The sequence below is a fragment of the Typopeltis vanoorti genome, chromosome 23 (assembly GCF_054136105.1).
Source record: "Typopeltis vanoorti isolate ZY-2024b chromosome 23, IOZ_Tvanoo_1.0, whole genome shotgun sequence".
In the NCBI taxonomy this organism is placed as follows: Eukaryota; Metazoa; Arthropoda; class Arachnida; order Uropygi; family Thelyphonidae; genus Typopeltis; species Typopeltis vanoorti.
In genome coordinates this window covers 11188730-11207171 of record NC_143571.1, presented here as the reverse complement: position 1 = coordinate 11207171, position 18442 = coordinate 11188730, and the positions used below count along the sequence as shown (strand labels likewise).

The window sequence follows — 18442 nt, the reverse complement described above, 5'->3', positions numbered from 1 at the left end:
CATTTGTGTCATGGTCACATCATACCAGAGGTGTTATTAAAATAAACAATAAACATCTTCAAAATTAAGAGATGTGCATTATCATTTTTTTTTAAAGAATTGCTATCCTATTGTCTCTGATATGGTGTTTAACTCAAGTCTTAGCTTTGGTAGTCATTTTTTTCATTCTTTCATCCTTATTTTTTTTTAAAGAATTGCTGTCCTATGTCCCTGACTATGCTGTTTAACTTAAGTCTTAGCTCTTGTAGAGTGAAGGGAAATATTCAGTTGCAATATTCTTTATGCAAAATAGTTCCATTGCATAAAGGAAGTACCAATAATGCAGTAGCAAATTATAGACCAATCGGTATCTTGGGAGTAGTAGTAAAAGTATTGAAAAAGTCCATCAGACTGAATTCAGGAAAGGGTGGATAAGAATATGATATTCTATGGGATGAGGAAAGCAGCATGGCAGTTTTGTGAAGGGTTAAGTTATGCCTTAGTAATTTACTTTTTATAACAGAGTGATAACTGAGTTGGATAAAGGGAATGGCTATATGATGATACTGTTGGATTTTGCAAAGGCATCTGACAGAATATCACATGGTACTGATACAAAGGTGGCTGATGGGCAAACATCAAAAAATAAACAAAGCAGCAAAATCCAGGTGACCAGCAGTGTGCCACAAGAACTTGTGCATGGACTACTACTATTACTGTTTAATTTGTACATAAATGATAAAGGGAATTATCTGAAGGGAAATATTCAGTTTGCTGATGATGAAAATTGGGCATGGTAATAGTTAATCAAGGCAATGTAAAGAGCTTGCAAGACAATTTAAACAGGCTGACAGTATAGGTAAAAAATAATGGCTATCAATTTAATGTGGCAAAGTCGTGGCCCGTGTAATGCTGACAATGATTATATAGAATGATGGTTTATGGGTTGTAAAAGTTTCGTAGGTGGAAAAAGGGGGATATGATAGAAACTACTAAAAGGATTTTATATGACTGATGCAAAGGAAATATTTTAGTGCTTGGCTAAGGGAAAGGGGAAAGAACAAGAGATCCTAGAAATTGAGTAAAAATGAGATAAGAGTGTGAGGAGTAAGTTTTTTTGCTTTGAGAGTGGTGAATAAATGGAATGGCTACCATAGTCTGTTGTGCTTTGTCTGTCAAGGATAGATACTGTGTGGATAGTTTTTGAGTAGCTTGTGATGAATCATCAGACTCTATAGAGGTGCCCATGCAATAATATCTCCAGTTTTATAAACAGTAGTTAATTATAAAAGCAAGTTCAACATTCTAAGAACACAAATACATCATGCATTACTGAATTCTTCTCAATAACCAAGTAATGTAAATGACTGAATTTATGGTATTTACGAAATATAAAAATTTCAAAAGAACACAAGCATGCTGATAAAATTTAACTCAATAAGTATTGACATTTTTTCAACCTTAATTTATAGATGCTGATAGCTCAAATGGTAGGGGGGACCGGAAAGTAATCAATTATTTTTAATAGTTCATTTTTAGCCGATTGTTTTTTTTTTAAATAACACATAAATTATTAAATTTGATTTTTATTTAAATATTAGCATTACTTTATTTATTTAAAAAAGCTGTTTTTTTTTAATTTTACGTTATTTTTTTTAATATGGCAGACTTTAAAGTAGAAGAGCATCATTTACATCATTGTATGCTGTTTCTGTTTCGCCAAGGAAAGAATGCTACCGAGGCTGCCAAAATCATTTCTCAACTAATGGAGATGTATTGAGGGTTAACAAATGGCAGCGATGGTTTAGGAGATTTGCAGAAAAAAATTTTGATCTTGCTGATCGTCCTCGATCTGGAAGACCTCTTACTCTAGATGACGATGCTCTTAAGACTCTCGTTGAATCCGATCCAAAACAAACCATACAAGAATTAGCAGAGAAACTTAATTCATCAAGTGCTCTTGGACAGTTGACCATGATGAATTAAGTTTCTCTGCTAATTCTTGTATGATTTGTTTTGGATCTGATTCAACGAGATAAGAGCATCGTCATCTAGAGTCAGAGGTCTTCCAGATCGAGGACGATCAGAAAGATCAAAAGTTTTTTCTGCAAATCTCCTAAACCATCGCTGACATTTGTTAACCTTCAATATTATGTAACTGTCCAAGAGCACTTACATAAGAGTAGCAAGGTTCTTAAACAGGGTGTATGGGTACCGCATGAACTGTCAGACAACGATAAAGTACAGAGACGGGCGATTTGCAATTCATTGTGAACCAGACAACAAAATAACCCTTTTTTGGAACGAGTCGTAACTGGTGGCGAAAAATGGGTGCTGTATAAGAATATTAAATGCAAAAAAACAGTAGCTTTCTCCAAATCAAACTCCAATCCAACACCTAAAGATGGACTTCATCCACAAAAGATTCTGTTGTGCATTTGGTGGGATATTCATGGAATTATTCATTACGAACTCATGGAACAAGGGAAGACTATCACAGCAGCTATTTACTGTGAACAACTAGAGCGACTACATCAAGCATTATTAATCAAACGTCCTGCACTTGTCAATCGAAAAGGGGTAATTTTGCAGCAAGATAATGCAAAACCACATTCTGCAAGAATGACTCAAGAAAAAATTAGGCAGTTAGGATGGGAAAACTTCTACCACATCCTCCATATTCGGCAGATATTGCTCCTAGTGACTATCACTTATTGAGGTCCTTAGAACATAGCATAAGAAATAAAACCTTCCGTTCGCAAGATGATGTCCAAAGGAGTTTGATATCATTTTTTGCCTCCAAAGAAAAAACTTTTTTCAAAAAAGGAATTCTAAACTTAGATCATTGGAATAAGGTTATAAATAACGATGGTGATTATATAATTGAATAATGTAAATTTGTTCCTTAATAAAATTTATATTAAAAATGTACTTCAAAAAATTGTGTCCCCCCTTATAGTATGCAAATAAATACTAGCTTGTATTTGACACGAGCTACATATTGTTTGGCATCAACGTAGAAGTGCATATTAGCTTTGCCATCTTTATAAGTGCAGTCATCCCTTGACTTACATCCGGGTTCCAGTCAATCCAGCAGGACGTAAGTCGACACATTAAATCAACAGAGTTATAGGGGGTTAGGGACTTAACCGTAATAATTATATGATCATTTTAATTTTTAAACCTTATTATAAAACTGTACTGTGCGTTACTGCCACTATATAACAGGAGAATAATCACCCAAATCTTCATTACCTTCCCTGTGTGAACAATCAGGCTGTGGCTCTTATGGTGTAACTTTTTTTTTTTTTTTTTGATGAAAATGTCCAATGTGCTTGGCTTATTCCTCTTCTTCCTTTCATCATAAATTTGTTCATAGCAAGCAAATGCATCATGCACTTTAGTTTCTATTATTAAGTAGCATTCAACATTGGCGTCCATGTCTTCAGCCATTTTGAGAACATCGTTAACTGCAAAGAACGTTTCTGAAAGACCCTTCACTGTAAATTGTTTAACTTTATCTTCCTTCTCTCATTTTTCCTCTTCTGTAACAGTTTTTCCTCCAATTCGACCAATTCTTCGTTTGTCAATTCTTCAGGGGAACTCTCTATGAGTTGAATTGTCGTCATCATTCACTTCGAGATTCAGATTGTTTGCTAGGCCCACTATTACACAATTCCAAAATCATGCACAAACCTTTCAAATGTCTTTTTCCATATGCCACTCATGCATGAGAGGTCACTTCGTCCCAAGCCACAGCAATATTTTTAATAGCATGATAAATATTGAATGTTTTCCAGAATTGCATGAGAGTCTGGTCATTTCCTTCAGTAGCAGAAGGAAATGATAACATGGCTTGTGAAAAAGTTCTCCGTAAATAATAAGCTTTAAACATTACAAGAACTCCCTGATCCATCGGTTGGATGAATGAAGTAGTGTTTGGAGGGAGAAACATGACCTTGAACTTGGTGAAGATCACCTCTATAAGACGTACAAGACGGATGACCTGGAGCATTATATAGAATTAATAAAATTTTAAATTCTACATTTTCTTTCACATAATAGCTTTTATTTCACTCGCATAACAGTTGATTAAGGCATCCTCAAACAATTTTTGAGTCATCCATGATTTCTTATCGCTCCGATAATGAACTGGGAGTATTCTTACTAATGTTTTTGAAGATGCATGGATTCTCACTGTGCCATATCACAAATGGTTTCCGTTTATATCCAGTCACACCCGGAACAGAATCGCAATATGGGCTTTAAGAGCTTTGAAACTAAGCATAGATTTTAGCTTTTTTTGTGGATGAATGTCTGCTCGGGCATTTTTTCGAGACGTCCTTATTTCGGGCATTCCGAAATAAGGACGTCTCATCCATATTAAATATTTGCTGTGGCAAATAATATTCCTACGTAATAATTTTATCTAATTTTTCCACAAACTCCTTGGCAGCCTTCTCAGCACACACAGATTCCCATACATTTTTGTGCTATGCAGCGCAAAATGATGCTTGAATCTCATGAACCAATCAGAAGAAGCATTGAATTCGTAGTCGTAATTGGACTATGTTTCCTCCTTCAACATGTTGAAGAGACTAAGTGCCTTAGTGGTTATGGTCACAATGCTAAGGGGTATGCGCTTTTGGTTCAGGTCCTCTATTCATGATGCAAGTAGCTTTTCCATATCACCGATAGGACCTTATCGTTGCTTCATCACTATCGTCTATTTAATAGAAGCAGATCCTTTCACAGCCTCTATGATTTTATCCTTATTTTTCAAAATGGTCGTCACTGTAGAATGAGACCATCCAAAATCATGTGCGATCACATTAACAGGCTTAACAGCTTCATGTTGCTTTATAACTTCATTTCAAGATCAACTGATCACCTCTTTTTTCTGTGATTCTTCACCAAGTTTTTTGGTTGTGCGTGTAGGATCCATGTTGCACAAAACATCGAGAAATATTTAAAGATAAATACATAAATAACCCATTTCTCAAACACAAAATGAACAGAGGAACTGTTGAAGACACGTGTCGATTGCTGAGGGAGATTGCCCTGAAAGCGCTGTTGCAACTATGCATGCTTTACCTTACGCGCGCTTGTGTCTTGTTCGTAAGTATAGTTGAAAATGTTATTTATTCCCTTATGGGATCATGGACGTAAGTCGAGGGATGACTGTATTTGAATAATAACACCAGGCTAATAAGCACTTCTACACTGATGCAAAATATTTACTCAGTAATTATATTTATTCAGTAATTTCTTTATACTTATGATGTTACTTCTGATTAAATGAAGTTTTACTATAGTTAGTGCTAACCTCCACAGCGGACAAGATTTTGTTAGCAACAGATTAAGGATTAGAATTCCACAATAACATATCTGGAAAGCAAATATTTCTAGCTTTGGATATTTGTGGAAGATGAACTCCTGCTTTCCCCAGTGTATAATCACTAACATGTATAATGGTGACTTCAAGCGGCATTAAAAAAAAAAAAAAAAAGCTGTCATATCCAAAGGATGACTCACCTGTCAACAGTACAAAGGTGATATAGGCATTCAACCTTTCAGAGAAAGCACTGATAAGGAAGTTGGCATTCACACTTAAATAATAGAAACCATGCTCACCACAGTTACAATTATTATTATACAAAGTGATTTTCAGAGAAATCCAATTAAACATGAAATAATGCATACCTTCTTTATCATTGGATGCTAAGTGCTGACATGTTTCCTCTGAATTTGCTCCTTCGGCTAAAGGACCATTATCATCATCACAGCTTAGAGAACTTAAAGAATCATTACAAGAGAACACAACTGGTGTATTTTCTACTGCATAAGAAAATGTAGCATCGCATGATGTGGAACCTGAATAATATGCTGAGGCTTCACTACTCGTTGAATTTAGAACACCAAACTTTGAATGTTGATCGTTTTTCATAATATTTGATTTGTCCACAGTTTTTTCAGAATGGTTTGTATTTTGGTTATTATGTGGCCACATACTAGAAAATGTACAATTCTGACTTCGCAATGCTAGTTTTTTAGATATCCTAGAACTTTTATTGGCAACCAGATTAACCATGTTTTTCTTAATATCGCTCTCAGCATTAAAACCTACTATTTTGATGTCAGGCTTCCTCAAAGGAAGGGATGAATTTTTAGACTTGAAAATTTGATCTGAAGAGCGAATGCAATCAGGTACTTCACTGGATACATTTATATCACTACTTTTTTTCTTTGGGTGAGGCATTCCAGACTGAATACATTGCAATAATATGCTATCATTGTCATCACACAGAGAACTACTATCAGAATTATTGTCTTGGGAACCAACTGACCGCCTCATATTTGTTTTAATTCCATCTGACACACTGAGTTCACTAAGCGATGTGGCATGAGAAAGACTCGCAGGTGTACCTTCTGTCCGATAAACTCTAACAGAATCTTCTCCAAAAGCAGTCTGTGTGTTTGTTGAAGGCAGAAGCGGTGCAGTTGCTGCATTTGATAATATGAGGGGCTTAGAAACATTTGAAACTGGCTGAGTGAGCCTGATGTTATTAGTTTTCAAAGGAATTCCACTTCCTCTAAGATGATGAACTCCTAACTTGTTTAGCCTGCTATGTAATTTACTATTGTTATGATTATGATTATTACTGTTATTGTTTGGCATGCCTGATGTGATACAAGCTGCTAGAAGCACTTCATTTGCTTCATCATCTGATACATCTTCTGACTTTACTCCACTATGATTATTTGTGCTCGAGTCCTACAAGATTTTAAAAATTAATTAGCATATTAATCATGTTATATATATATATATATATATATATATAGAAAAACAGCAGTGTTTTTGGCATATAGTCAACTCACTATAGCAAACTTGTGGGGACTAAGGGAATAGTTTAAGTGGAGTTTGCTATAGATAATTCCCTTTAGAACAGCATTGTAACTATGAGGATTTGGTCAGGACTGACAGTTTGTTATAGTGAGTCAACTGTATCAGAAAATATAGAGAGTGAACATAAATCGTCTGAATAGCTTAGAAAACTTATTTAAAAAAAAATGGTGTACAGAAAGAAAAAGTTAATTTGTTAATGCATTCAATGAATTAATTCAATAATAAATTTAATAAATTAAATTTCAAGGCATATCCAGAAGAATACACCTTGAAATCTCAAGTTAGATGTAAAGCAGACCTACTGTAGTCAGTATGGTAGATTGAGAAAATGTCATTTTGTCCTAACAAATGATTATCTGCATCAAAAATATTTAGCATTGTTTTTTCTTTTTTTCTTTCAGATTAACTATTAACACATACCAAAGTAAATGTAGTTATGATTTTATCCAATGAAGGTTTCATGCTTATAGCATCAAGAAAAATATTTCAGTTAGAGGTTAATTTTTGGATCCTTTTCTGAAGCAAACAAAAAAATTGCAATGAAACTGAAATGAAGTTTTAATTCTAATGGAATGGCTTGAAATCAATAACGGCAATCTTCAGGACAAGCCTTGCCTACAGAAAAGACATGATTCTGAAAGTGAGATTTATTGCCATCAATACAATACATGCACTCCACTTTTACTGCCAAGGTCGTGCAGACAACAGAATAGTTTATTACAGTGAAACTATAGTCATTTTTTTTAGAATAGCAATTGTGACTAATGTATTTGCTAGAACTTTTCACTACTAAAGGGGGTGTCAATGTGCAATACATAACCTCTCACAGTCAGGTCATCCCCACCTTCCAGCAGTATAGCCTGATTGCAATGAGCGTGTGATGTCATATCACTAAGTATTTAAAGAGGAAACATTTTTTATCAAAGTAATGATTAATTAAAAATATTAATCCACAAATTTATACAAAAATCTTAAATAACATTAGACAAATATATTTAAAAAAAACATTAAAAAAAAACATAAAAAATTAAGTATAATTTCTGGGAAATTCTAAATGCTACTCCTCTTAAACATTATTAATATAATTAACGGCTATTTTAGCCTGTTTTTGTTTAGGAGCGTCCCTTATATTTAATACATTGGCTAACATAACTCAAAAGGGGTATATATATATTTTAGGGCATTATGGGCGAGTATAGAAGGCAATTATGGCAGAATAAAAAATGTGGAAAGATTATATACATACCTTGATTTTGGTTTAAAGATGCCTTCTAAATCCAAGCTCTTGTTGAAAAGGGGGGAAGAGAGGGAAAGAACATGGGGGATGTACTTGAGACATGGGAAATAAGTTTGGGAACCTGGGTTACTATTAATAATATATATATAAATATACATATATATTATTCTGTTGTGGGGAGAGGGGGGGGAAAGAAGGGGAAGGACATCCTTATGTGGAAACTGGGGCAAGGGTTTACGGACCAACGTGGATGTTCCCAAAACTTTAGACATCGTACACACACTACTCTCCGAGGACCACACCCTACACACACGCACAAAATTAACACCAAATGACATCATTAGTTTGATTAAACTCACAATATCCGCCAACTTCTTTAAATTCAACAACTCCTTATATGTTCAAATTTTCGGTCTCCCAATGGGCCAAAACATCAGTGGACAATTAGCGGAGTTATTCCTGTGCCAGGAATAACTCCGCTTCTACTATAACTTCTACTCCACCCTTCCCCCCCCCCCCCCCCCCGGCATCACCTTCTATGGCAGATACGTAGACAATATTCTATGCATTGGCAAACCCTCACACATCTCTGCCTTACAAACATCCCTCAACGATTTTAGCAACAGACTACAATTCACCATGGAAACAGAACAGAACAAATCCATCAATTTCTTAAATCTTACATTAATCAGAAGCCATAACAGAATTACCACGAAGATATTTCACAAACCCACACATGTCGGAAACTACCTCCATTTCAATTCATACCACCCATATTCCATTAAAAAATCAGTCATCCTATCACAATTTATCAATGCTTACAAATTCTCCACCAACAGCAATTTCTTAACACTGAACTCAAGTATTTAACACAGGTTTTCAAAAATCGCAACTACCCCACGCATCCAATAAATTACGCGAACTATACGGCAAAATCCCGTCTTAACAATAATACAACAAAAGCAGACTTCCTGACACGTATGGTCATCAAATTGCCATACATCCAAAACACATACAAGGCTTACAAATACATTTTCAAAAACACAGACTATAAGCTAGTATTCACCACAAACCATAAATTAGCAACTCTCCTAAAATCTACTAAATCTCTCACTCATAAAGAATTATTCGAACACCACAACGTAGTCTACAACTTTCCTTGTCAAAAAGACTGTGACGTCACCTATATGGGCTCTACAATTAGGTTGTTATGGACTAGACTACAAGAGCACTTCAGGGATTGCAATATTCCCATTCCAGAATATCTGAACACGAAAAAACATTGCAACATCAAAAGAAAAACAAACCACAAAATACAGGGAAGACTGAAATTGCAGCTCACACCCTTGAACTAAAACACATGCCCCAAATTGACAAAGCCATAATCATTGACAAACAAGAAAACGAAACGATGCTTAGAATATCCGAAACTATTGCCATAAAATGCGATGGTAATTCTATCAACGTCCACCGCCCCTACCTAATTTCCGAATGTTGGACGTTCCAAAACTTACAAATTAAGCCATGGCTCCGGCCATTTAGCGATAACAAATGCCCAAATTTGGCAGATACATCTTGCAGCCTTTGACATAGCCCTACAGTCATTCCCACAAAGTTCCGACGATGGTCAGACGATGACCGAAACGGTCCACACCCCGTAAACCCTTGCCCCAGTTTCCACATAAGGATACCCTTCCCCTTCTTTCCCCCACCCTCTCCCCACAACAAAATAATATATATATATATTTATATATATATTATTAATAGTAACCCAGGTTCCCAAACTTATTTCCCATGTCTCAAGTACATCCCCCATGTTCTTTCCCTCTCTTCCCCCCTCTTCAACAAGAGCTTGGATTTAGAAGGCATCTTTAAACCAAAATCAAGGTATGTATATAATCTTTCCACATTTTTTATTCTGCCATAATTGCCTTCTATACTCGCCCATAATGCCCTAAAATATATATATACCCCTTTTGAGTTATGTTAGCCAATGTATTAAATATAAGGGACACTCCTAAACAAAAACAGGCTAAAATAGCCGTTAATTATATTAACATATAAAAAATGTTATCCTGCTTAAACTTGCCCAAATTTTTGATACAGATATATCATTACGATTCAGGTTAGGGCGCTGAAGTAAGGCCTCTACACTTTCTTTAAATAAACGTTCAAATTTAAAGCGACACCTGTGTAGTAGGCGAGTTGTGGACCAAAGGATGTTGTGGCTTGTCTCTATTCCATGCTGAGCAAATCCTGACTTCTCGGATTTGTTGTGCTGAATAGATGATTAATGTTCTTAATGACTGTATACCTGTATCAAAAATTTGGGAATGTTTAATCAGGATAACACATTAATTATGCTGTTGTTTTTTTAAATAAAAAAAAACAACATAATTAATAAATAAATAACTTTAGACAAAATATATTTGTCTAAAGTTATTTAAGATTTTTGTATGAATTTGTGAATTAATATTTTTAATTTAATCATTACCTTGATAAAAAAAGTTTCCTCTTTAAATACTTAGCGATATGACACACGGCTCGTTGCAATTATGTATGATCAATTGTTAGTATTCCAGCAGTATAGCCTGTTTCCACAAATGGGGCTCTGGCAAACCTGGTGAGCATTGCTACTGTAAAGGCATACCTTCCCTACTTGGAGGAAATGCCAACTTAACTTTTAGGTGGTAGGTGTGTTTCATAACCTGGTGAAATACCACCACCTTGCTTATTAGAGACCAGAAGTGGCTGCAGCCATGTTTGGTCATTAGAGCAAGGGTTCCAGTTTCTGCCTCCCCTCCCCCTACTCTTCTTATATGCAGTGAGTGATATCCTCAAATACATACCAATCTCACTGTATGAGGAGGGGAGGGGAGGGGGCAGATCCTCCCTCATTTGAGGGCAAAATAGTGAAATGGTTCCATAGGCCGACCACTGGTTAATACATGGGACCGATTAATAACTGGGTAGTAACGAACATGGAGGACCCAATCAGCTAGTGAAAAATCCTGCAACCACATATTTTGCCAGTTCCTGACTGGAGGTAGATCAAATACTGTAGAAGTAGCGGGGGGGGACACTCGATGCCAAGTATGAACAGGAGACAGACTCCCCCCCCGCTGTGTGGGCAGCATGTTTGCGAGTCTGTCACCCATCACTGCATGCCCCACTTCCTTTTTATCTTTTCCTCACCAAACACAGTGAACTGAAGGAAATGCATTTTTACTGAGGATCCCAAAATTTTTTCCACACAAAATAGTTAAAAAAAAAACCACAAAAAACATCAAAAATCCAACCAAATAATCACGAAAGGCAACTATAAAAAAAGTTTCCACATCCACTTCAACATGCGTGACCTAAGTAGCAATATAAATGATGTGCACCATGACCTACAGTCATCTAAACCAGAACTACTATTCCTTTCAGAACCCCCAACTTGCAACCTCAACAGCCATTGTACCTCAACTGCCCAAACTACACATTACACAGCTCTTTCTGCCACGAGGGTGGCACTTGTGCATTCGTGAGAACCGACATACCATGCCAGACTAAAAATCCTTGAATCCCCCACTATTTGATCTGCTTTGGCTCAAAATGTCTCTATCAAATCAACCTGCCCTTTTCATATGCTCCCTCTATTGCTCTCCAAACTCCACAAACCACTCTTACATCTTCAACTTTCTCTCTTTAAAGCTCGACTTTCTGCACTCTAAGTACCGTAATAGTGAGGTCATCCTTCCTGGGGGATTTCAATGTCCACAACTCACATTGACTCCCCTTCTGCAGTTTCACCAATCAAGCAGGCAGATATGCTGAGGTGTTTGCCATCAGCAATGACCTATCTGAGATGATCAATTTTTCCAGCAGAATACCAGACTACTCCCTACAATTTGCCAACACACTTGACCTCTTCCTAACAAGTTCCCCTTCGAGGTATACTGTGGTTGTCAGTTCTCCTCTTGAAAACTCGGACCACAACCACATACAAGTCTCTTTTGCTCCATGACTTCTGTTGCTCCTTCCCATGGTCCAACTACTACTGCTTCAGTTCTTCTGATCCAAATACCTGCTCAGACTGAATAACAGAAATCATACAGGAATGAAGGCTTTCATCCCCTATTCCATTCCAAACTCTCAGCCACCATCCAAGCTTTGGTTGTCAAAAAAAGTGTGCCTATGCTGTAAAAGAAAAAATTTCTGCTTACCACAATGGGCTCAAGATCAAAACCCCAGCTGCTCTCTCTCTACCTATATTGCAGCAGGCAACAATTGTAAAAGAATCATCAACAAGTCCAAGTTAGACTCTGAAAGTGCCAAATGCTGCAAACTCACCTCCTATCCAAATGGCAGTCACTCCTTCTGGTCACTTGAAACTTCTGCCAACCCAGGTTTCCACAACTTTCACATCCAGATGGTGCTATAGTCACCTCACCAAAAGAAAAGGCCAACTTGTTTGCATTACTCTTCTCTTCCAATTCCTGCATTGATGACCTGGGCAAAGTTCCCTCCACTGGACAGAGAATGACTCCCTTCATGTCTCCTATAGTCTTCCAACAAAAGAAATCCAAAGAATCCCTAACAACTAGAACACAAACAAGGCATTTGGTCCTGATGGTATCCAACCTATTGTGTTCAAACATTGTGCCCTGGAACTAACACTCATCCTGTACCGCCTCTTCAATCTATGCTATTCAACTGGCATCTACATGACAACATAGAAAACAGGTCTGCATCCAGCCCATCTGAAAGAAAGGTGATAAAAGTTAACCAACAAACTAAATATGACTGCAGCATTATTTCAACCTTAGTATCACCTCTGGGTCTGGCTTCCACTGATGAGACCTCAATAAATGTCAAAGCCGATCTGGGTAGCGACCCTTCCCATAATGCATAGCGCTATACATGTCCGTATAGTGCACTATACATGGAAAAGGCATATGACAAGATGCCAAGCTATTCAAAATGCTACAGACATATGGCATCAAAGGGGCATTATATCAAGCAATACTTAGTCTGTATTTGAGTTGGAAGTCAGCAGTTAGAATTGAAGTACAGGAAGGTGGTTTAATGTTAAATCTGGTATCAGACAAGGATGTACATTATCCTCCTCTGTTATTCATTATCTATATGGATCACATTATGAAGGAAAGTGGTATTAAACCTGATATCAAAATTGGAAATGTTAATCTCAGCTCTTTACTTTATGCAGATGATGTTATACTTTTAAATAAATCAGTACCTGTCTGCAAGATTCTCTGTCTAAAATGAATAACTGTTGTAATAAATTTGGAAATCAGCAATAACAAGACAGAATGAAAATAGGCTGAAACACTGAAAATATCAACTGCATTGTGAATGAAGGACCTATAGAACAAGCAAAAGTTTCAAAAGTTTTTTATTTCAGCTACTTAGGCACAATTTTTAGTGAAGATGGTAAATTAAATATGGAAATAGACAACAGAATCAATAAAGCTGGTATGGTAGGAAGTCAATTGAATAAATTTATATGGAATAAGAGAGAAATTAGTCAAAACACTAAATTAGCTGTATACAAGACAGTGTTCAAACCAATTTTAACTTATAGATCTGAGAGCTTAGAAGTAAAACACTTGACCAAAGACTAGAGACCACAGATATGAGAGTCCTGAGAAAGATTAGAGGCATGAACAGATGACATGATGGCAATATCATATTCAAAACGAAGATATTAGGAAAGAACTTGACATTGTCAGCATTCAGGAATGCGTTAGCAGAGCTAATCTCAGGTATTATGGTCACTTAAACAGAATGGGCGAAGAAAGATTAACAGAACAAGTTTACTCTGCCAGGTTGGCAGGAAAAAGACCCAGAGGGAAACCAAGATATAGGTGGATTGAAATGGTAAAAAGTGCATTAGAAGATAGAAATATAAGATCTGATAATATTGGGGTCTTGACAGGTAATAGACTGATTTGGAGGAAAATTGTAGATAGGAAGTTAGTAATGATGTAAATTTTTCATGTAGTACTATCATATCCTGCACACCCCTTGAGGTCGCATGGCAGGAATATGATGTTGATGATGGTAATACACCTTTTTTTTTTATTATTTATTTATTTGCATATGGAAAATATCCAACTTTTGCAATAATTCAACCTAGTTATATTTCTGTGTCTGGGTCTCACTGATGACACTTCAATAAAGGTTGAAACTGGTTGTGGTAATGACCCTTCCCTTAAGGCATAGCAATATACACCTCTGAAAGGAAGTAGCCAAAGCATACTTCTTTGTGGATGTGTATATACCGATAATAAGCCAATTGATGTAAAGTCAACTGCATCTATATACAAGTAGCCTAAGAACAAGAAATAATAACTTCTTGGCAAGCATAACTAAAGTAAATTATACTTGTGAAACCAAGTGAAAAAAACTTTCTAGAACTCTGAGTAAAGCTGATATAAGAAATATATTATATTCTCTGAAGGTGTGAAACAATAGCAAGACTCCAAAACTAAACTGTGTACTTTGAATTCATAATTTTATTAAGAATTCAAAGTATCTTAATTCAAATTCAAATAATCTTAATAAGTATTAAGTTTGAAGACAGAGGTATGAACAACAATTCAGGACACAGGCTGCTGTAACATACTAAACTTTGCTTCTTAAAAATACAGCTTATTCTGAGCTTCTGATAACTTGATATAATGCTGATACAGCTCACTCTTACTATAGTAAACAGTTAAACTACAAAAAAGTAGTTTATAAGGGTTTGCTATAATGAGGAAAGCCAGAAGAACAGTGATATGTTAAAACAACACTCATTATAGCAAACCATTTACTATAGTGAGAGCTGATGTTATAACTTATTACATTTGGCTGTGAAAATATCATTACAAAGATTTATAGAAAACATTGTGTAATTTGGCATTTGTATTTACCTTAAACTCATGTTGTGAATTCTCACTATAGCAAAATTCTGGTTGATGATACATAATGCCACATTATGTTAAAGGAAAGTTACTATGGCAAAGTTATCACTATTACAATTATCCTCTATCTGCAAATTTGATATAGTGATAGTCAATTTTATACCCATATTTATTTTCAATAGACTATCACATAAATGTTAAACTGCTAGTGATTCTAAATCTAATATTATTAATTCTACAATTTTTGTAGAATTAATAAATGGCATCTAATCCCACCAACTACATTTAATGCACAGCAATTTAGATATCATGGAAAACAGATGGATGGTAATTATTCATTTTATACTCAATGTTATGAACATGGCACAAAAAAAAGCAAAATAAGTATTATTTCAGCAACCACCTGATTGAGTGCCTGTATGATAAGTAATTTTGTGTTCAAAAGATGCTCATTTCAAATCCAGGGAAATGTTGGCAGCTTAATAATTTTATTTATTTTGTTCTTTTGGTAATGTTGAAGTATCATATGGTACTTAATGGTATCATACCATTAAGTATAAAATTAATAATGCACAATAATATAGAATCAAGTAAATGCACAAAATGTCACAAATAAACCACTTAATATTTTTTAAAAAAATGCCTTAAATCTTACTTCTGTGCTTGGAGAAGATGAATCTTTTTCTGAATTATGCTGAGAACTACATGGAGATGAAGTATCCAATTTCACCATTCCATCTTCACTATCATTGCTTTGATTTATATTCTGAAAATCATTTCCTGCAAAATCAAGTTTCTTTTCATCTTCATTTATATGAGGTTCTTCGGTAATTTTTGTTTCATCATCAATTATCAAAGAACTAAGGCTTGTCGCATGTGAAAATTCGGCTGGAGTGCCTTCCTCAGCAAATGCAGTTCTGACATCTTCAAATATGCTATTTTTGCAATTATTGCTTGTTATAGCTGTTACTGGAAGAGAAACTACAGGGCATACAACTGACTCTACTGTGGTAGGTGGGGGTAAATTAGAGAAAAAAATTGGTTGTTTAGTTGATATAGGACTTGATGGCACAGTTTGCCCTGGAGAATCTGGCAAATCACTTGGTGAAACAACTTCACTGGTACGGCGGCTGAAATGATATTTAATAATGGTTCAATTCCAAATAACTTTTTTTAAAATGATTCATCCAATATTATACAAAATAAATAATTAAGACATTAAAAATGGTTTAAATGGCAAAATGATGTATATTTTATAAACAGGAACATTTCCTTGGATCTGCTTTATTGTCTGGAATTATGACTAAGGCAATTAAAGCCATAGAGATATGTTTAATGTGTGTTTCCACATCACAAACAAAGCAAAAGACCAAAATGTTGAAGTAAAACAATGCATTTTCCAGGTTCAAAAAAGCAAGGCTAGAAAAATCATTCTTAAACATGAAGCCCATTCTAGATGGCCAATGTCTATCAATCTGGACTCAGTCACTTAAACTTAGTTATACAAGACAAATTGTATAACATCATTTACATAAGTTTGACAAGGTCAAAACTTATGTAAAGAAGTGATCAAAATATTATGCATGATTCCTATTCTTAATGAGAACAGTGAATGCATGGTATTTTCAATATCATACCACCTACAACAGATCAAGTAAAATTAGAAGCAATACAGTATGCCATCTTGTATACCAATACAGTATATAAGATGGCATACTGTATTGGCATACAAGACAGTATGCCATCAGATCACTTATTTTTGATTAACAGCTTATTTTATGCATGAATGGCACTTCACCACTGTTGAGGAAGTTTAAAGTTTCTTTGCTTCTAAAGACTAAGTCAAGTACTGCAGAGAATAAATTGTTTGCAGAGAGATGGATCAAGATCACAGAATAACCTCATGCTTTAAAACAGATATTAATCTTATGTTGAATTTTTTCTTGACAATTATTCATAAGACTATCACACTTTTTTTATATAATCTTTGTCAAGTAGCTTTATTTTATCCTCCTACATGTTTTGCCAATTTTTTCTATTGGCATCCTCAGGGAATACAAACTAGTAAGCTAAAATGAAGGTTACAGACTAGGTTATAACTGATGGTTCTAATTCATACAAAAAATTGGTATTGTGCGTGACAATGTGCGTGTCTCGTTAACGTGATTTATTCGTTATGGTTCATGACGTAATTGTTACGAAAGTTCATTTCTTTGATGTTTAATGATCCGATAAAAGTTTTCCAAATTTCTGGTAAAATTAGACCTTGATTCTTGTTTAGGTTTTCAGTTTTACGGGCGAATGTAGCTGCTTCTTTAAAGGTTCTTGAATGTTAGTTATCTTCTATGTATGGCACATAAGGCTCTTATCCCACTCAATGTGATGGTTAGTAGAGGCAAAGTGGCATGAAAGGCCTGAAATGTCTTGTCTGTTATTTCTAATATATCCTATGTGTTCTTTCTTTCTCGTTTCAAAGCTTCTAGAGGTCTGACCTACGTAACTAGTACCACATGAGCAAGGTATATTATATACTTCAGAGTACTTGTAGAATGGGTGAGGATCTTTTGGTGATCTTAAAAATTTCCGAATAGTGTTGATTGGTTTGAATGCCACTCTGATCTTGTGTGGTTTTAAAAGGTTAGCTAATTTTTTGGAAAGGTTGCTGACAAAAGGAATCGTAATTGTACTGATGTATTGGACGTCATCACGTTGTCGATGTGGTATATCAGTAAAGAGAATCTTGTTGTAGAGTCTTTTTGGGTAACCGTTTAAAGAAAGTTCTCTGGATATTGTGGTTAATTCCGTTAGTAGGTCATCCTTGTCTGTCGTATACTGTATAGCTCTTTTCTTGAGACTATGGATAATGCTAAGTTTCTGAGCTATGTGATGAGCTGAGTTGAAATGGAGGTAACGTCCAGTATTTGTAGGTTTTCTGTATACAGAGAGGTTAATACTATTATTGGTTTGTTTCTTTATTAAAATGTCAAGGAATGGCAGTTTTTTTTTTATCTTTTTCCATTTCTAATGTGAATTTGATGGTATTGTGGAAACTATTGATTTGGTTGAGGTAATTCATTAGTTCTTTCGTATGATCCCAAATGATAAAGATGTCATCTACATATCTGTACCAAATTTCGGTTTTGGAATGATCTGGGTTAAGATTTTTTTCTCTAGATCTTCCATGAATAAGTCAGCACAAGGAGGTGAGAGGGGGCTACTCATAGCTAATCCAGTGAGTTGTTTGTAGATCATTTTTTTGCCAAATAAAATAGAAGTTAAACAGTGATTGAACAAAGTAGTGATGTTTCTTGGGAACAAGTTGTCTAAGATGTTGATCACTTCAACCACTGGAATGTTAGTAAACAGAGATGTAATGTCCAGGCTTGCTAGTATATCCTCTTCAAAAAT

General features: G+C 35.4%; 1 protein-coding gene across 1 annotated transcript in view; it reads right to left on the bottom strand.

Moving 5' to 3' along the window:
* The window catches only part of LOC150093613 (adenomatous polyposis coli protein-like), a 372524-nt gene that overhangs the window by 48318 nt on the left and 305764 nt on the right, over positions 1-18442 (bottom strand). The window contains exons 14-15 of the mRNA XM_090413231.1: positions 15690-16164; positions 5683-6754 (exon numbers count right to left, since the gene is read on the bottom strand). Coding sequence (XP_090269357.1) covers positions 5683-6754; positions 15690-16164 — 1547 coding nt within the window. The remainder of the gene's footprint in view (positions 1-5682; positions 6755-15689; positions 16165-18442) is intronic.